We start from the raw sequence: 19,236 nt of genomic DNA on the forward strand, positions 1-19,236 counted from the left end.
TTACTGTTTATATTTATTTGGTGTACACATTTAATTTGTACCTCATGATGTTTTTAAACAGTGTCCGTGCAGTTTTCAGGCATTTCACCCTTTTGACCGACTGTTCCTTTTAATTTCCAATTAAGTAGCTTCTTCATTTTTGTGTAGTTTCCCTTTTTGAAGCTAAAAGCTACCATGGTATGGGTTAATTTGGTATTTTTCTCCCTGCAAGGATGTTAAAATTATTATATTATGATTGCTTTTACCAAGTGGTTCAGCTATATTCACCTCTTGGACCAGCTCTTGTGCGCCACTAAATCAGGAATTGCCTCTCCCTTTATGGGTTCCAGGAGAAGCCATTCCAAGAAACAGTCATTTGTGGTGTCTACAAATTCTATCTCTGCATCTCTTCCTGAGGTGACACGTTCCCAGTCAATATGGGGATATTGAAATCAACCATTTTATTATGTTTTCTGCCTTTGCAGTCACTGTCACCATCCTGGTCAGGGGGTCAGTAGTATATTTCTACTGCTATGCTCTTATTGTTCGAGCATGGAATTTCTATCCATAGAGATTCTATGGTATGGATTGATTAATTTAAGATTTTTACTTTGACTCTCTGCTTTCTTTACATATAGTGCCACTCCCCCACCAGAGCTACCTACTCTGTCATTCCTGTATATTTTGTACCCTGGTATTATCGTGTTCTATTGACACGGCTCCGTGTTGGTCACAGAGGTCACGGAAGTCATGGATACCCTGACTTTCCACGACCTCCGTGACTTCAGCGGGGGCCAGTGTGGCTGACTCCAAGGCCACCCAAGCAGCTGGCTCCGGGGCCAGATGCTCAGGTGGTCCCAGGGTGGCCATACCAGCCCCTGCTAGAGCAGCTCTGCAGCCAGCCGCTCTGGCAGCCTTGCAGTCAGCCACACCTGCGGCTGCTGGAGTGGCCCAGGGGCCAGCCTCACCGGCCACTGCTCAAGCGGCCCCAGGCAGCTACCCCTGGGGACTGCACGAGCAGCAGCCGGTGTGGCTGACCCTGGGGACCACCTGAGCAGTGGTCTCTGGGTGGCCAGTGTAGCCGCTGCCAGTGGTGGTCCCTAAGCAGCCGGAATTGCCGCTTCCCTAGGTGGCGCCTGGTAGTGGTGCCCGATGCAGTCGCTGCCGGCGGCCCCAAGTGGTGGTCCCCAGGTGGCTGGTGCAGCTGCTGCTGGCAGCCCCCAGCAGCTGTTCCCAGGCAGCCGGAGTAGCCGCTTTCCCGGGTGGCCCCTGGCAGAGGTGCCCAGGTGGCCGGTGCAGCTGCTGCTGGCTGCTCCCAGCAACGGGTGCCGCAGCTGGCCCCAGCCTCCCGCAGCAGCAGCCTCCCAGGGTGACCCCCCCTTCCATCAGAGGCCCCCCCCCCCCCCGGCTTTCTCCCCAACAGCAGCCCCTCCAGATGCCCCCACCCCAGCTGTGGCCCCGGCACCCCCCAGCAGCAACCCCCTTAAGATTTAGTCAGGGATATTTTTAGTAAAAGTCACGGACAGGTCACGGGCCTGTGAATTTTCTTGTATTGCCTGTGACCTGTCCATGACTTTTACTAAAAATACCTGTGACTAAATCTTAGCCTTACCTATTGATTATCCTCATTCCACCAAGTTTCTGGGCTGCCTATTGTGTCACTATCCTCATTTAAAGCCAGACACTCTAGTTTTACCCTCTTAGTATTTAGACTTCTAGTAACCATCTTGAAAGAACAAAGATTAAAACCAGGGCCACTATCAAATAAAACAAGCAACAATGTATTGGTAGATGGGAAATTGTTACACATGAAAATGCAGTCTTAAAAAAAGTCCACTGACCACATTTGAACTGATTTCAGGTACTCTGGCCATCCCAGTAGATATCTTTCTTTTTTATCCTTTCACCCTTGTCGGATATTCTCTCCAGGTGAGTCATTTCTTTGTCGCTCCCCGGGGGTTGTCTTTGTCCAGCATCTCTTCTTCTCCAGCTAGAGCTGGGCTGAAACACTCCATCTAATTCCCTGACTCTCTGCCTCTGCCAGTTTGGATGCCAAAGTATCCCTGAGTGTGACTTCGCAAGTTTCTCTTGTATCCCCTGCAGCGTTATCCTTGAGAATGTCCTTGGTCTGCAGAACTTAACTCTGTCGCACGTGGTCTTCTGGCAATACGTTACCTAGCTGGCTCACCTGCTGACTATGGCTGGATCCTGCTGTGGCCCCTCTTAAACTTTGGAGATGGAAAATGCTATTTAAGCACTTAAGAGTCTGATATTTTTTGGAGTTGCTCAGCACCTGCAGCTCCTGCTGATGTCAGAGTTGTGGGTGCTCGCCGCCTCTGAAAATCAGGCTACTAGAGTTTTTCAGATACTTCAGCACCTTATTGATGAGTTGCTTCTTTTGCTCCCATTGTCTCTAATGCAGACCGAGAATCCCCTTGCCATGTGAAGCTCTTACGGACTCAGAAGGTCGTCTACATCAGCTGTGGAGAGGAACATACAGCAGTCCTGACAAAGGTAAAGGCACCAATCCAGGAATTCCTTACTAGCTTCTTACTTCCTGGGTTCGCTTAGTTTAGCTTTCTGGGTGATAGAAGGAAAGAACTTTGTGGCTTTTAGCACCTCTCTCCTGGCCCCAGCGTGATTGTCTTTAAGTGTGAAATCTTGTTTTACTTTAAGATTCATCACCAAACCACCCTCCCTCTACTCTTCTGTAGTGGAGATGTTAACATTTGTTGGTTTGGATTTGGATTGAATTATTTTTTTTATATTCACCCCCCACCCCCTGTACCTTGGCAAGACATCAAAAACACAGTGCATAACAATACAATTCGAACCTGAGCAAATCAGTGGCAGAGCCCACAAAAATACAGCAGCTCATTAGCAAATATCACAGCCTTCTGCCTCCGGTCTCCTCAAAGGGAGTGGACTCCAAAGTTATGGGGCAGCAAAGATACTGATCCAGGAGTGGGGGAAGCTGTCTTAGTCATTTGTGCTATTTGACCATCTGAAAGTAGCTGGGATTGTTAACAGATGTGAAGGATCAGCGTGTGTGGCATAGAAGTACCTAGAGAGAGTTCCAGCAGTTGAGTTGACCATTTTAGTTTTTATAAATGCTTCCCTGGACATTGCACTGTCAGGAATTGTGAAAGCTGCCTTTTCATATACCTCCATACCTAGCACAGTCTCTCTTTAAGCTGGGGAATGGTTGTGAAACAAGACGGAGATATCGGCTACTGGGAAATGGCTCACTAAATGGTGCATGGGCTGTCTGATTTGCTAACAGAGTGGAGGCGTGTTCACATTTGGTGCGGGTTCCTGTGGGCAGCTTGGCCATGATTCCATGAATGATGAGGTTAACCCCCGGAGGGTTCTGGAGCTGATGGGCACCGAAGTGTCCCAGATCGCTTGTGGCAGGTGAGTGCTTGTGTGGAATGGACGACTCCATCTTGTGGAGGATAGCCCAGATGATAGCCCTTGTATTTTTTCAGGTGCAGATAGAGGGGTTAGATACCTCTCTGCTTGTAGATCACACTTACAGGTCACTAGGTTATAGCCTCTTGTATGTCTGAATTTTAATGTTCTCTGTAAATGAGATTGTTTCTGATTTCAGCTGTTAATTATGCTATGGCCTAGTGCTGTGTAAGTTCCCCCTATACAAAAAAAAATCCAACTGGATCCTAAAGTGTTATTACCATTATACGAGTCACTGGTGAGACCCTCATCTAGAATACTGTGTGTAACCCTGGTCTTCCATGTTTAATAAAGAGGAATTCAAATTGGAACCGGTGCAGAGAAGGGCTACTAGGATGATGAGAAGAACAGAGAACCTACCTTATGAGAGGAGACTTAAGGAGGTTGACTTGTTTAGCCTAAAAACCAAGGCTGAGGGGGGATATGATTGCAGTTTATAAAAACATCAGGGGGGTAAACACCAGGAAAATAGAGGAGTTATTTAAGGGCCAATATTGGCAAAAGAACAAATGGATATAAACTGGCCATCAATATGTTTAGGCTTGGCATTAGATGAAGGTTTCTAGCCATCAGAAGAGTGAAGGTCTGGAACAGCCTTCCAAGGGGAGCAGTAGAGGCAAAAAACCTAACTGGCTTTAAGACTGAGCTTGATGAATTTATGCAGTGGCATGTGACCCATCCGCCAATGGCCAGAGATGGGACACTAGAAGGGGAGGGCTCTGAGTTACTACAGAGAATTCTTTCCCAGGTGTCTGGCTGGTGGGTCTTGCCCACATGCTCAGGATTTAACTGATCGCCATGTTTGGGGTCAGGAAGGAATTTTCGCCAGGTCAGATTGGCAGAGACCTTGTGGTTTTTCACCTTCCTCTGCAGCGTGGGGCATGGGTCACTTGCTGGTTTGAACCAGAGTACATGGTGGATTCTCTGTAACTTGAAGTCTTTAAATCAAGATTTGAGGACTTCAGTAGCTCAGCCAGAAATTATGGCCCTATTGAGGAGAGGGTTGGTGGGGTTGGGTGGCCTGCAATGTTCAGGTCGGACTAGATGATCACGATGGTCCCATCTGGCCTGAAAGTCTGAGTCTGTAGCTGCAGTCTCCTCACCCTAATTATTTCCAACCTCGCTCACAGCAAGAGAGTAAGTTAGTAATGCTACATTCTGTAGTAGCCTTGTGATGTGGACAGACCTTTGCAAATGACTAGGCCAACACCAGCAAACTCATTACATTTGAGGGATGAACCCAAGTGTGTTTAGGAGAAAGGTTGAGTGTGTTTTCACACTGCTATGCATAGAGCTCCAGTTGTGTCCCAACTGTCTTAGGTATCCACATCCCTCACGTTAGCATAGGGGATTCTGTCGCACTTTATCATGGCTGAATGCTCCTGTTCTGGTGCAAATCATCAATCTGCTGTTGATGTAAATGGAGCTGTGCTGATTTACTCCAGCTCAGGTGCTGGCCCATAGTTTTCCTGGCTAGTTTTTAGTCTGCTTTTGAAAAAAACATTATTTAAACTTGGCACAAACACTGTAACTGTCTTCATTGCAGACAGCACACTCTAGCCCTTGTGCCTTCTTCAGGACTGATCTATGCATTCGGCTGCGGAACAAAAGGCCAGCTGGGAACTGGACACATATGCAATGTTAAATGCCCATCTCCAGTAAAAGGTCACTGGGTGGCTCACAATGGGCAGCTCTCAGGTAGAGCTGGTAAGTGTTCTGTTTCTGTGTGTGATACGGAGTAGCATATCAAAGAGACAAGCACAGTGTGAAATGAGCTAAAGACATTTTGCATTTGACTTAGGCCTGGTCTACACTGAGGGGAGGGATCGAGTTAAGTTGCGCAACTTCAGCTACGTGAATAACGTAGCTGAAGTCAACGTACTTAGATCTACTTACCGCGGTGTCTTCACTGCGGTAGGTTGACTGCTGACGCTCCCCCGTCGACTCCACCTACGCTTCTCGCTCCGGTGGAGTACTGGAGTCGACGGGAGAGCGCTCGGCAGTCGATTTATCGCATCTTCACTAGACGCGATAAATCGACCCCTGCTGGATCGATCGTTCCAGAGGTAAGTGTAGACATGCCCTCAGAGTGGAACTGCAAACAACAAAAAAACATAACTGGGAGGAGCCCTGGGAATTCTCATTTTCTGCCTGGCAGTGCTGAGCCCGAGACTGGGCCACTGGTCCAGTCTGAAATACTGATGAGTCGTTCAGTGGCTGACTGCTGGGAAACCATCCCATCGTAATTAGGGAATGAGGACTTTTCTCTCCATAGACATCATACTGGCTTTCTTTATAACGATGTTACAAAATAATTGACAGCTTTTATTTTAAAATTCAAAAGTAGGTGTAGTTTTAGTTGGTAAAACATAGGGTGGGGATTGATCTTTATCATTGTAAGCCTGATCCAAAACTCACTGAAGTCAGTGGAAAGGTTCCCACTGATTTCAGTGGCCTTTGGGTCAGTCTCCTAGTTCATAAATTTGGCCAAGCGTGCTCCTCTGTTGGAATTAATCTCCTGTTCATCTGAATGGGGTGATGTCATCCAAGTGGTCACAAGTGAACTTTGAAGTCAGCTCATAACATTTGAATCTGTACAAGAGCAGCTGGATGTAATTTCAGATTTGATTTCTAAAAATCAAGGTATAAAATCTTTTCCTAACTAAAATGGACCCTGCCCTCTCCCATCTCAGAATACTTACAAGGAGAGTTTATATTCCCCTCATTGCTAGCATTAAAGTAATACCAGGTTTTCTTTATCCCAATTAATATTTCTGGTTTTCAGCTGTTTGTATCAGGATTTTATTTAAATAGAGGCCATCAACTTGAAAATCACATTTCTGTCTGAAAACGACCTACTAAAGCTGCAAATAACATGTAGGATTACAAAAACTGAAAAAAGAAGTTAATACAGTTGTATTTTTTCCTCTGTTTTAAAGCTTAATTACTCTGTCCATTAAACAGCACTTTGTGTATAGTCAGTTTTACTGGTTTGCCTTGTATAGTCAGTTTTTGTAAATATTATAAATATTAGCAAGGGAGCAGAAAAAATATTAAACATTTTTTAAGGACTTTAAAAAATGAACGAATTTAAAAAATTTCAGGTCTCACTGTTTAAAGAGAGCTCTTTACACGATAAATAGGAGATTCTCATAAATGTGAAAATCAACATGACATTAGGAATCATTAGGACATTAGGAATATTCACAGCTAACAAAGTTTGAGACAGTAGTCACAGCTTTGGCTAAGACAACTAGTTTTAAATACCAATATCAGTCTTGTCAGAATTAGTTAGACAGTTCTAGCGAACAGGGCCAAACACCTTGGAATGCATACGTTGTGTCACTCATATGCTGATCCTGCACCATTCAGATCGGAGAGTTTTAATCATTGCCTTCAGTGGCAAAAGATACAAAAATATAGGCCCTGATCCTGCAATAGGTTCCGTGCAGGTGATAGGGACCACCTGTCTGATTCAAGTTGTAGGATCTGGGCCTATGTTCCTAAATAACCCCCCTCCCCCCCCCCCCCCAGGTTGTTGGGATGGTCAATTGCATTTAATTGTGACTAATTGCAAATAGATGAGATTTGTAAAGAGTCTCTCTTGCCCTATTCTGCAGTCATGATGTTTCTTTTGTGATACGAAAGTGGAGTTTTTATGCCCCCTTCTATTTTAAAGGCCCAAGCCCTGAGCATCTGCTAACAAGGCGATGAATACTTTCCGCTCCCATTGACCTCAGTCGGAGTTGAGGGTGCGGAGGGCCTTAGGCAATATAGGTCCATAGTTGAAAGAAGTAGGAAACTTGTGTTGATCGATCTGTAACACGATTGTATCTCTTTCTTCAATAGATGCCTTTAAATATCACATTGTTAAACACATCTTCTGTGGTGGAGACCGGACATTTGTACTTTGCTCCAAATCTGAGGTAAGCAAAGAATGCTTGCTCTTTTCTCTACAAGAGAATGTGTGTAGGGGTGGGGAGAGTGTCTCTTCTTACTTTGCAAAAAGAAAAGGAGTACTTGTGGCACCTTAGAGACTAACCAATTTATTTGAGCATGAGCTTTCGTGAGCTACAGCTCACTCACGAAAGCTCATGCTCAAATAAATTGGTTAGTCTCTAAGGTGCCACAAGTACTCCTTTTCTTTTTGCGAATACAGACTAACACGGCTGTTACTCTGAAACCTCTTCTTACTTTGCTGTTGAATTCACAAAGGTAGCATCAGTTCTGAAAGGAAGAAGGGTTAGCCTGTCTGATTAGAATGATTTAGTTGGGGAATAGTCCTGCTTTGAGCAGGGGGTTGGACTAGATGACCTCCTGAGCAGTCTTTTCCCCAGGATTGAAATTAGAGGTGGGGGTCACGGCTGATGAGGGGTGAGACTGTGAGGGTGAAGGTGGGCTGTATGGCACCACAGTAAAAACTGAAAAATGTTTCATGACCATTTTTATTAGATTAGATCATGTTTTAAAATCATCACACAAATTAAAGTTGGCTACTTAAGCCTTCTATGAAGCACTACATCTACATCCTTCTTGTTTTCTTGTTATAATTTTGCACATCTCTGTTAATGAACTTCTTGAATGCAATGCGTTCATCTTTGGTGGCTTCTCCTGTGTCCGGTACTTCCATTCCTTCAATTGATATGCTCATTATTTCATTCACATGATCAGGCAGAAGACAACTTGCTTTCAGAACACAAAATTCTATTCAATGATGAAAAAGAATGCTCAACTGTAGCTGTTGTGATTGGGAGTAGCAAGAGATGAATTCCTACTTCTTTCATCCCAGGAAACATAGCATAAAGATCGGGTAGAGCCACTAGTGATGAAAAAAAAGAAGTTGAAGTCAAATTTTCATTCATTCGTCGTATGATATTCCACTTGTGTTCAAATTCTCTATTCTGTCCTGAGCACATGGCAGCTCCATTGCTGGTAATGCCTCACTCCACTCAGCTGTCGATGTTTTATAGGACAGGGATCTGTAAAAGCTACATAGAGGTTGAATAGAATCTAGAAGTCGCTGTTTTAGATTTTTAAGAATCAAGTCCGTGTACTTTTTCAGTTGTCTTAACAAACACTTCTTGTCCTCTTCACTGAAGGATTCAGTATAAATGCCTTCATTAGTCAACTTCTAGACTGAAGTCTTTGCTTCTTCCAGTACTTTTTCGGTGGATAGCTCTCTGATCCAAATGTAGCTTCGATTGCTGGACAAAGATCTGCTACTGTTGTAGCAGATGCCTGGATGGCATTGTTTAATGACCCAAGTGGTTTCAACAGTAGACTTACAAGAGAGAGAATGGCAATAGTCTTCTCTGAACGTAGTAGCAAAAGTAATACACCAACCTCACTACTTAGATCCATTCCATCTTGGTAGATACTTTCCAAAGCCAGTAATAATGGCTGGAGTAATTTCAATACAACAGCCAAGGATCTCTCATGAGAAAGCTAGAGGGTTTTCTTTCCCAGGTTGGACTAATTTGAACTTCAGTCCCAATGTATCTTCTATATTTTCCAAGATATTCAGTCTTTTTGGAATCTTGCTGGAAAAAATATAATGAAGACATTAAATTTATAGCTTTTTAAATGTCTTTTGAAGAGTCTGCAGCTCGTACTAGTGCTAGTTGGAGTAGATGGCCTCTGCAGTGTGTATAGGAGAGATTAGGGTTACACTTTTCTCTGAGCAAAGCTTATACTCCATCATGTCTTCCAGAGAAATTTGCAGCTCTGTCAAATGTACAAGTAGCCATCTGTTTGCGGTCCAATTGACAAGCATTTAACTCTTTTAAGATGTGGGTTGTCATAGATGCAGCCGATGTGTCTTCTATAACTTGAACATCTAGAAATGCAACTACTGGCCTACCGCTGACATCAAGATACCATACACAATGACTTAATACTTGATGCCCATTTGCATCGGTGCATTCATCAGCCATGTATGCAAATTTTTTGAATGTGGTGAGAGAGTTTTTCACTTTTTCAGCTGTAGAGTCTTTCACTGTTGCACCGCATGATTCTAGCCAGTCAGTTAAGTTTCTTGCAGAAAGATAGTGAGCATTTGCTGGTCTTGTTTGGAACCAGTGTTCAACATCAGGATGAACAAGTGACAATGCACTTAACATTGGCCTCCAGTTTGTAGTGTTTGGTATCTCTTGCTTAAATAGAAAGTATGATGCCACAGCCATGCTTGTTCTTAACAGCCTCATTAACATTCACCAGTGTTGTCCTTGGTCAGTGGAGACTCAGAGTTCAGAGGTGCTTTCACATGAGTTCACCTCCCAGGTGGGGGGCAAGAAGGCCCCTTGCTCGTTCCTCCAGCTGCTCACTGTTCGCTCTAGCCACTGTTGTTAGTTGTGCCAATGTTCACTCCATCACTCTGTTGCCAGTGGCCCTGCGTTGTCACCTTCTGCTGCCACCTGCCACTGTGACCTCTGTGAGTTGGTCTCTTGAGGTTCCACCCAGCTCTCAGTGATTTCAGCTGAGCTCTCAGTGTGGGAACCTCGCTGCTAGTGCAGACTGGGCCGTGTCTTCCACAGGAACACTGTCCCACAGCAGGTCTAAGCACTTAGACCTGATTCTCAGTGATTTCAGCTGTAGTGATCACTTAACAGAACAAAAGACTATCTATGGAGCCTAATCAGCTCTGTCTTTAAACGGTGGAGCGGGCTAGGTCAAATAGTACTTGTCACTCAGGCAGACCATCAAGCAAAACACCTGTCCCCTCTCTCTCTCTCTCTCTCTCTGCCCTCAATTAGCACAGGCTAAGTACAGTTCTACTGCCCTTTACTCATACAATAAAAATAACATTTCATTACATAGCGAGCAGATCGAGGGACGTGATCGTTCCCCTCTATTCGACATTGGTGAGGCCTCATCTGGAGTACTGTGTCCAGTTTTGGGCCCCACACTACAAGAAGGATGTGGATAAATTGGAGAGAGTCCAGCGAAGGGCAACAAAAATGATTAGGGGTCTAGAACACATGACTTATGAGGAGAGGCTGAGGGAGCTGGGATTGTTTAGTCTGCAGAAGAGAAGAATGAGGGGGGATTTGATAGCTGCTTTCAACTACCTGAAACAGGGTTCCAAAGAGGATGGCTCTAGACTGTTCTCAATGGTAGCAGACGACAGAACGAGGAGTAATGGTCTCAAGTTGCAGTGGGGGAGGTTTAGATTGGATATTAGGAAAAACTTTTTCACTATGAGGGTGGTGAAACACTGGAATGCGTTACCTAGGGAGGTGGTAGAATCTCCTTCCTTAGAGGTTTTTAAGGTCAGGCTTGACAAAGCCCTGGCTGGGATGATTTAACTGGGAATTGGTCCTGCTTCGAGCAGGGGGTTGGACTAGATGACCTTCTGGGGTCCCTTCCAACCCTGATATTCTATGATTCTATACTCTCCCCCTCCCCTCACCCCCATTCAAGTGATTTATAACCCAGTCCCAGCCAAAATCTATCACTTGGGCAACACAGCTCTGTTGGCTGGATACCTAGGTAGATTAGGTATGAATGTAAATACAATCTGGTCATGAAGCCTTTCCCTCCAGCCCCCAGCTCATCACTAGCTGTCAGGGAGAGCTCATTTAGACTTTGCTTACACATCATGGTCTGAAATTATTAGGTTGGCCAACATCACCGACATGAATGCATTGACATTGTCATAAAAAACAACAGCTGCATAAGGAAGCTAGTCTGTGTTCATACTTTCCAAATCTATTATACTTTTTCAGATACACGTATTTTATCATATACTTTATATGCTTTTAAAGTGTATATTAATGTTTCAGTTTCAATTCAAATTTCCAAACAATCACTAAATTGTCAACACTGCATGTAACTAGTTCATAAAACTGGGGCGGAAATTTGGGGGGGTGTAGGGAAATCCCTGCCTCTGAGGTCCCTTCCAACCCTGATATTCTATGATTAACAGCAGTGAAAACTCTAAAAGAGGGATATTTTTCAGTTGTAGAACAGGGGTCCCTGTTGTGTGGTTTCTGAGCATGATGATGATCTGCCAACATAAGCTCATGATGGAGTTTTGTGACCACTGAATTGAGAGATCTACAGTGGTGATAGGCAGGGGATAGGGAGGCGTTAGGTGACCTTTTTTCCCCCCTCATTTCCTCAGAGATGGGTGCCTTAGAGTGACAAGCATCCTTTGTGAGCTATATAAATCACATAGTCACTGTTATAAAACCAGCCCCTTGAGCCCACCCAATCTATACTTGTCAGTGGTGGCTTTGAAATGGCCTTTGGCACTGTGTAAGAAATCAAATTCTCAATTTTTTTTCTTTTACCTCTTTCCCTTTTTAATTTTGTTTGGGAGTATCTTTTCCTTCGGAGGTGGGGGAGAGATGCCTTTGGGATGGTAAATGATGTGACAGCCCTATTATCAACCCACCCCAAAGAAATGTGTTATGTGTCTTCTCCTTAAATACTGAGATCTGTATCTTCTCACAGAATTCCTTGCCTGCTGACGATTTCCGGACCATAAATCAATTATGCTACACTTGTTTAATAAATGATGAAACTATAGCCGTTTGGAAACAAAAGCTGTTAGAACGGAACAACTCTAATTCGGTCAAGTAGGTGTTATTGTATAAGCCACCCTTTTTTTTTTTTTTTTTTTACAAGCTTTTCTTTAATTGTTTTGTTGGCATCTGTGCTTTAGAATTTAGCAGCATTTTCTAGTTTGGGTCTCGCTCATATCACAGGGAAAGGCCAGTAGGTGAGAATTCAGCTTTTCGGAAACTGTTCAGATGCAACCCTTTTAAAAAGGTACGTATTTAGGTACATTTCACTACTCATGGTCCACTCTGATTATTGCACAAAGTTTGCTTTGAAAGTGGTAGAGAAATCTAAGGGCCAAACACACACACACAAACTCTCTCTCTCTCTCTCTCTGTTTGAACTTCAGCACCAATTCATGATTTATATCAGGAATCCCAGGTCAGATCTTCCTAGCAAAACCAGGAAGATGTGTCAGAGCTTTCTCAGACCCTAAGTGAAGGATGGGGGCATTGGATTCAAAAGAAAGAATCTTTTAACACAAGAGTGGAGCTCACAAAAAGAAGCAAGGAATTTTCAACAGTCTGATTTAAAACATCCCTTCCCTCTCCAATGTGGGCGGCCTAGGGAAAGCATTGTCAGTGAAAGGAAGTAGTGCCAGCCCATCTCTGCCAAAAAACTTGTCATGGGACGTTGAGGAAGTCGCTAAACCCCTGTGCCCTGCAGTCTTCCCCACTTATAATACAGGGGTGGTTATGATAATATTTTTGCTTGCAAGGGATAGAAGGGAGGCCACTCGACTTGTTGGTACAAGAGCAAATGAGATCTGCAGAAGTGTAGCATGACATCTGTTCAGACTAGCACCCCTCTTTCCTTTTGTCTTCCCCCTCCAAGCAGTGAAGTTGTGCAGATCTTGTCGTCGTCTGCCTGTTGGAATGGAAGCTTCCTGGAGAAGAAGTAAGTAGCCAAATGGGGTCAAGAATCATGACTTTCTTGTGCTTGCTGTCCTGTAGAGACAAGATGGGAGTCGCCTACTTTATTCACTGCTGCAGTGGGCCGTGAGACAAAAGAACTTGTGATCAGGCAGAGAGTGATGGGATGGAGAGGGATGACTGGATAGATGTAGTGAAGAGGTTTAGGGGCAGATTCGTGACTTGCTGGTAAAGGAAGATGAATTGCTTAAAAAAAAGACTTGTGAGTTTGTTGTTAGTCAGTGTGTCTGTTTCTATTGAGGGATCAGAGTGAAACTCACCAGACTTGAATTGCTTTATTAAATGTTGCTTAAACGACTTAAAGACATTGGGGTGGCCCTGTGGATAGTTATGATTATTTTTTATCTGAGGAAATAGTCATCAAAACAATATCCTCTAAAGGAGAGAGTTGGAGTATTTGGGTAAAGTGAAGTGAAAATGACAGTAGGTATATGGGCTGGGTGAGACTGCCATTTACAGTGCAATAACACAGAGAAGGTTTGGGGATGATAGCAAACTAGGCCCAAGCTCACAACATGTCACTATTGGGAAATACGTGCTCTTGTGGTGGAACTGCTTGAGTACAGGTGCGGCCCTGTAAGAACGAGGCAGTAATTCCAATTTGGTGATGTCATCCTTGGAAAGTTTTGAGCTTCTTGTTTTTACCCAAGTGACCTATAGAAAGTGAGATAATTCGAAGGAAGGTGATAAAGATGGGTAAAGGATTAGAGAGCGTGACCAATGGGAGGAGGCTACAGAAAGTGAGTATGCACAGCTCAGTGGAAAGACCAGGGTGGGTTGGGAAGGGTTTGGGTTGTGACTACTGTGTCTATAAATTGTTGGGAGGTAATAGAATAAAATGAGGTTGAGGAGTTTTTTTATGGGGACCTGATGAGTCATGGCCTGCAATTAGGTGAAGGAAGACTTGTTAAACTGGGCAGACTTTTCCAAGAGCAGCTCAGACAGGAAATAAAAACACCATTTGTTCTTCCCATCTTCCAGTAGTGTGAAGCCTTCAGCTCAGACCCTCTGAGAAGGCAACACACAGTCATTTCAGGGGTATTTGGGTGTAAATTCAGTTTTTATTTAAAATATTCTATTTTTTTTTAACTTTAAATGCTTCTATTTACTAACCCTAGAACCTCATTTGAATGGGGAAGATAAGCGGCGTGCAGGTGAGAGCATCTAGCGTTGTTCAGGCCTAAGGCTGGCTAGTTCCCACAGTGCTCTGGGGAAATACTTGGGATCTGTGGAGTTGTGGAAATTGCCTTTTAACTGCCATCTGCAAGTTGTACAGGCTTTTTTCCTGCGTAGAGTTGTGCTGTAGGCATCTGATACAAACCGTTAAACCTGTGCCAGATGCAGGGTCAGATCACTTACTAAGTGCATTGCATGAAGCTCCAGGGCCTAGTCAAACGGTTAGACTGCTTGTTCTCTGCAAGCTTGACGTCTGTCTCTTCAACTTCGGCAATTCCAAATGAGATGCAGCCTTTTGCATTCAAAGATGTCTGTCAGGCCGAAAAAGAAAAGGATTTGTGGCTTGATCCAACACCAGCTGAAGGCCATGGAAAGACTCCTCTTAACTGTATTGGGGGTTAGATTGGGACCTTGATTAGTTGGAGGGCTAGAAGGTTTTAGGGTGAGGTGGTCAGAGGAAGGTAAGAGAGTTAGCCCATAGGAATTGGGGGTTTAGCTCGCTTAGGCTACTTTGAAAAGCCCAGCCTCATCTTTTTTGAAAACCATTCCATGTTCTACTGTGTGGCCCTAATCACAGTCAACATCTTTGTCTGCCCTCTCCTGGAAAAAAAACAAAACAAAAAAACCTTGAGTACCCAGGGGAAAATCAAAGGGACTCTTGCCACATTTAGCAGGACTGCCGTTTTGCAAGCTTAGGTCCCAATCCAGCAACTGGATCTGTGTGGGCAGACCCTTTGGACTGTGTGCAATCCCACTAACATCAGTGGACTCAGTGCAGGGCTCTGGTTCCCAAATTAGGACCCATAGGGAGTACAATAAAAGGAATAGTCTATCTTGCACTATTGTATTTAGCCAAAGATTCCAGGTTTTCTAAGTCTTGTTATCTCTCTGTCTATAGACCCGTTCCCCATTGGTGCACTTTGCCTGTGTATCTTGTATCTTTCCTATACTCATGTCTGTCTGGGGCTTGTTTTTTGTTTTAGAATCGATGAACATTTTAAAACCAGCCCCAAAATCCCTGGAATTGACCTGAATTCCACCAGAGTGCTGTTTGAGAAGCTAATGAACTCTCAGCATTCCATCCTGCTAGACCAGGTATAAAGGTGTTGTATAAGTATTTTAAAAATAACTGTTTTTCATAGTGTTGTCAGAGGGGTTTTTTCCGTGTGTGCGTGTGCGTGTGAATTTTTAAAATGTTAAGCAGTTTTTATTGAAAGCTACAGGGGCTAGATCCTAAACTAGTGTAAATCAGCATAGCTCTAATAATCTCAATGGAGCTACACTGATTTTCGCCAGGTGACAATCTGGCCCTGTACTTGTTTTTAAAAAGTGTTTGCAATTAAGTGCGTGTGCAATATGCAGAGTAGATGCTTGCTAATCCCCTCCACCTGTAAATTCAGCTCTCTGTGAATGTCTTAGGAAAGATTTAATAATAGAGTGCTGTAACTAGGACTTCACAAAACGTTTACTAGGACACTATGAAATGTCACATAGAAATTAAACTGCGCAAGTACATCTTGTGATGCAGAATTTTAGTTTTGCATGCATCTGTATTTGGCTACTCATTGCTTTACAAAATTCAGTCTATCACAGTGGGTCTCTGCCATTAATGCAAAGTAGGACCTTCAGCTGGTGCGGTGACGTCCGTGGACCTAAATTGATTTACACCAAGTGCGGATCTGGCCCATAGTCTTTTAAATAACTACTGAAGATGCTCTGGTGAGAAATATTAACGTTTTTCTATAACTCTGTCAGACTTCCAGGAGTTGTAAAGTAACTGCACTTCTTAGAGGTCTCTTCTACCACTGATGTTAATGGGAGATGGAGTTGTATGTGCTTGCGGAGGAAATGAGACCCCTTTAGATACAAGTATATGGTTTACACCAGTGACTCCATTGACTTTTGCGCAGCTATTCCTGATTCACAGTGGTGTAAGCAAGAGGCAATATACTCTCTAGTGCAGCATTAGTTAATGACGGATGGATTTGTTTCCTAAGACCTTTAGGAGATATGGTCCTTTTTAAAGCCTCCTGAAATACATTTGTGTCACTTATGGACACAGATGTTTACCACTCTTCTAGCTATTATCATGATGATAGAGTGAAAGCGCTGCTGGAATTTTCATTATAACCTATTTTCTGGGCTTTATAAATGGCCTGTTTAAAAGAGAGATTTTTTTCTCTGAGCGAAATTTAATAGCGATGCATGTTAATTAAAAATTGAAAAGTAGCTTTTAGAATTAACGGAATAATAGATCTTAATATGCCTGAAGTATTTAAAGCTGTCTTAAGTTAGCCAGTTGCCCTGTTAGATTTTTGTCATCTTGCACCTCAGTCTCAACCTGCTTTTTTAGTCCTCGGTTTCCCCAGAGCAGAGACCACCTAAGTGTATTGAATTGTATAATAATGTTGTGGGTAACATGACTCATAGTATCCTTGTTGCATGCAGAGTGGATCCCATTTACAATGGATTCCAGTATAATGAAGCTCCGTTTGTTATAGGCAGCCCAGGTCCCGGTACCTGTAGTTAAGGCTGCCCTATACTTCCAGTTATAAGACCTTGCTTTCAGCTGCTTGTAACATTGCTAAATTTAAACCTCAAGCTGAAATTTTCCAGGCTGACTTTTCTGAGAACGTTTCAGTTAGAATTGCTCGTCCGTTTCTCAGAATGTGTTTAGGGAAAAATACAGTGTTTTGGCCATGTTAAAAAAAAATTCTTGCAACCGTTCCATTGAGACGCTTTAGTGCCTCAATGCTTTAAAGCAAGGACTTGATATTTGGCAAGGGGGTTGACTGGGTGTCAGAGATGAGCCCTCTGCCCTCCCTGTGAAAATCTACCCAATTTATAAACCCCTGAAAAAAAATCTGAGTTTGCACATGCTCAATAGAGACTTGTTAGAATTTGGCAGCTAAATTCTCTGAAGATTCCATCTGCACTGAGTATGTTCTCACAGCTCCTACTTGCCAACCAGACTGCACCATCCCCAGGGAGTGACTGACCATGCTGTGAACCAACTCAAAATGCAGAGGGTTAAGGAACGGGGAAAGGAGGTGCAGGGCGGAGGGACAGGAGCAGAAGACTGGGGAGGGGGGAGGGGAGGCAGTAGCAACAAGTGGGGGAAGAGGGGCATTTCCTAACTAGAGTGCTTGACTCTGCAACCTTAATGTTCTTTTAATGTATTTTTGGATACAGTAGGTGAAATGGAATGACAGTTCTCCATTATTGCATTACGCTGCAGCCTCTAGGTTTCTGTACAGTGATCCTATAGTCTTTGTATGGGTTAAAAATGAATGCACTTTAAGAGGATACTGCTGTATGCACCTATCTACTCACCACCTATCAAATACTGTATTTCAACAGAGCCAAATATAGGAGGGTTTTTTGGAAAGGGGAGTGTGACATTGCTCATGTAAACCCCCAAAACTATAATAATAAAGTGTAACAAAAGATGAATAGAAAGAATAGAAACTCAGGTCTGCAATAAGGATTTTTAGTATCAGTGTCAGATTTAAGTGTACAAAAGCTTAAACAATGGATTAAATTACTGTCACTTTACCTTTTTCCTCCTGCTGCCCTTCACTCCCAGAGTCCACCCTGCAGGGAGAGAGAACAGATGGGAATGTCAGCCTGGATTTTCAGCCTTCACAAAGTACTTCCTTGCTTTAGTGGGTTATTTTCAGACCCTTAATCGTACTGACACGTAGCAGAGTACAAAAGAGCTGGTAATGAGATAAATGTGCCAGGTATTGTGAGCACATGTGATGCGCACAGCATGGTCTTAGGTGAGCACTGAGCCAGCCTTTTATTGTTCTTCAATTTTTAAACTAAGAGAGAGGGAAAGCCGATTGCTGCAGAGGAGCATGTGGTTCAGGCAGAGACTTCTCTCAGAGGAGAGTCTATTGATAGAGATTCTCTAGGTTTTAGTCAGGAGGAGAGGATGGAAAAGGATAAAGCATGGGCCAGATCAGACAAGAAACATTCACATAAAAAAGAATCTGACACATCAGAAAAGAGCAGACAGATAAACAGGGACAAGGTTTTAAAGTGCTTGTACACAAATGTTAGAAGTCTAAATAAAAAGATGGGTGAACTAGAGTGCCTCGTGTTAAAGGAGGATATTGATATAATAGGCATCACAGAAACTTGGTGGAGTGAGGACAATCAATGGGACACAATTATTCTGGGGCACAAAATATATCAGAAGGACAGAACAGGTCGTGCGGCTGGGGGAGTGGCACTATATGTGAAAGAAACTGTAGAATCAAATGAAATAAAAATCTTAAATGAATCCACATGTTCTATAGAATCTTTATGGATAGTTAATTCCATGCTCTAACAAGAATATAACAGTAGGGATCTATTATCGACCACCTGACCAGGACAGTGATAGTGACGATTAAATGCTAAGGGAGATGAGAGAGGCTATCAAAATAAAGAACTCAATAATAGTGGGGGATTTCAATTATCCCCAGATTGTTTGGGTACATGTCACCTCAGGACGAAATGCAGAGACAAAATTTCTCGATACTTTAAATGCTTGCTTCTTGGAGCAGCTAGTGCAGGAACCCACAAGGGCAAGGCAACTCTTGATTTAGTCCTGAGAGGAGCGCAGGATCTGGTCCAAGAGGTAACTATAACAGGACCACTTGGAAATAGTGACCTTAATATAATAACATTTAATGTTCCTGTGGTGGGAAGAACACCTCAACAGCCCAATGCTGTGGCATTTAATTTCAGAGAGGGGAACTATGCAAAAATGAGGAAGTTAGTTAAACAGAAATTAAAAGGTACAGTGACGAGAGTGAAATCCTTGCAAGCTACATGGACACTTTTCAAAGACACCATAATAGACGCTCAAGTTAAATGTATACCCCAAATTAAAAAACACAGTAAAAGAACTAAAAAAGAGCCACCGTGGCTTAACAACCATGTAAAAGAAGCAGTGAGAGATAAAAAGTCATCTTTTAAAAACCGGAAGTCAAATCCTAGTGAGGTAAATAGAAAGGAGCATAAACACTGCCAAATTAAATGTAAAAATGTAATAAGAAAAGCCAAAAAGGAGTTTGAAGAACAGCTAGCCAAAAACTCAAAAGGTAATAACAAAATGTTTTTTAAG

The 19,236-nt window shown here is 43.2% G+C and overlaps 1 protein-coding gene across 3 annotated transcripts in view; it reads left to right on the forward strand.

Moving 5' to 3' along the window:
- The window catches only part of HERC3 (HECT and RLD domain containing E3 ubiquitin protein ligase 3), a 112,850-nt gene that overhangs the window by 48,155 nt on the left and 45,459 nt on the right, over positions 1 to 19,236 (forward strand). For 2 of the 3 annotated variants that reach the window (XM_077815020.1, XM_077815018.1), the window contains 7 exons: positions 2,402 to 2,493; positions 3,263 to 3,393; positions 4,997 to 5,157; positions 7,300 to 7,376; positions 11,905 to 12,029; positions 12,847 to 12,909; positions 15,104 to 15,215. In XM_077815020.1, coding sequence (XP_077671146.1) covers positions 2,402 to 2,493; positions 3,263 to 3,393; positions 4,997 to 5,157; positions 7,300 to 7,376; positions 11,905 to 12,029; positions 12,847 to 12,909; positions 15,104 to 15,215 — 761 coding nt within the window. The remainder of the gene's footprint in view (positions 1 to 2,401; positions 2,494 to 3,262; positions 3,394 to 4,996; positions 5,158 to 7,299; positions 7,377 to 11,904; positions 12,030 to 12,846; positions 12,910 to 15,103; positions 15,216 to 19,236) is intronic. The other variant, XM_077815019.1, reaches the window with a different exon arrangement.

The sequence above is a fragment of the Eretmochelys imbricata genome, chromosome 4 (assembly GCF_965152235.1).
Source record: "Eretmochelys imbricata isolate rEreImb1 chromosome 4, rEreImb1.hap1, whole genome shotgun sequence".
NCBI lineage: Eukaryota > Metazoa > Chordata > Testudines > Cheloniidae > Eretmochelys > Eretmochelys imbricata.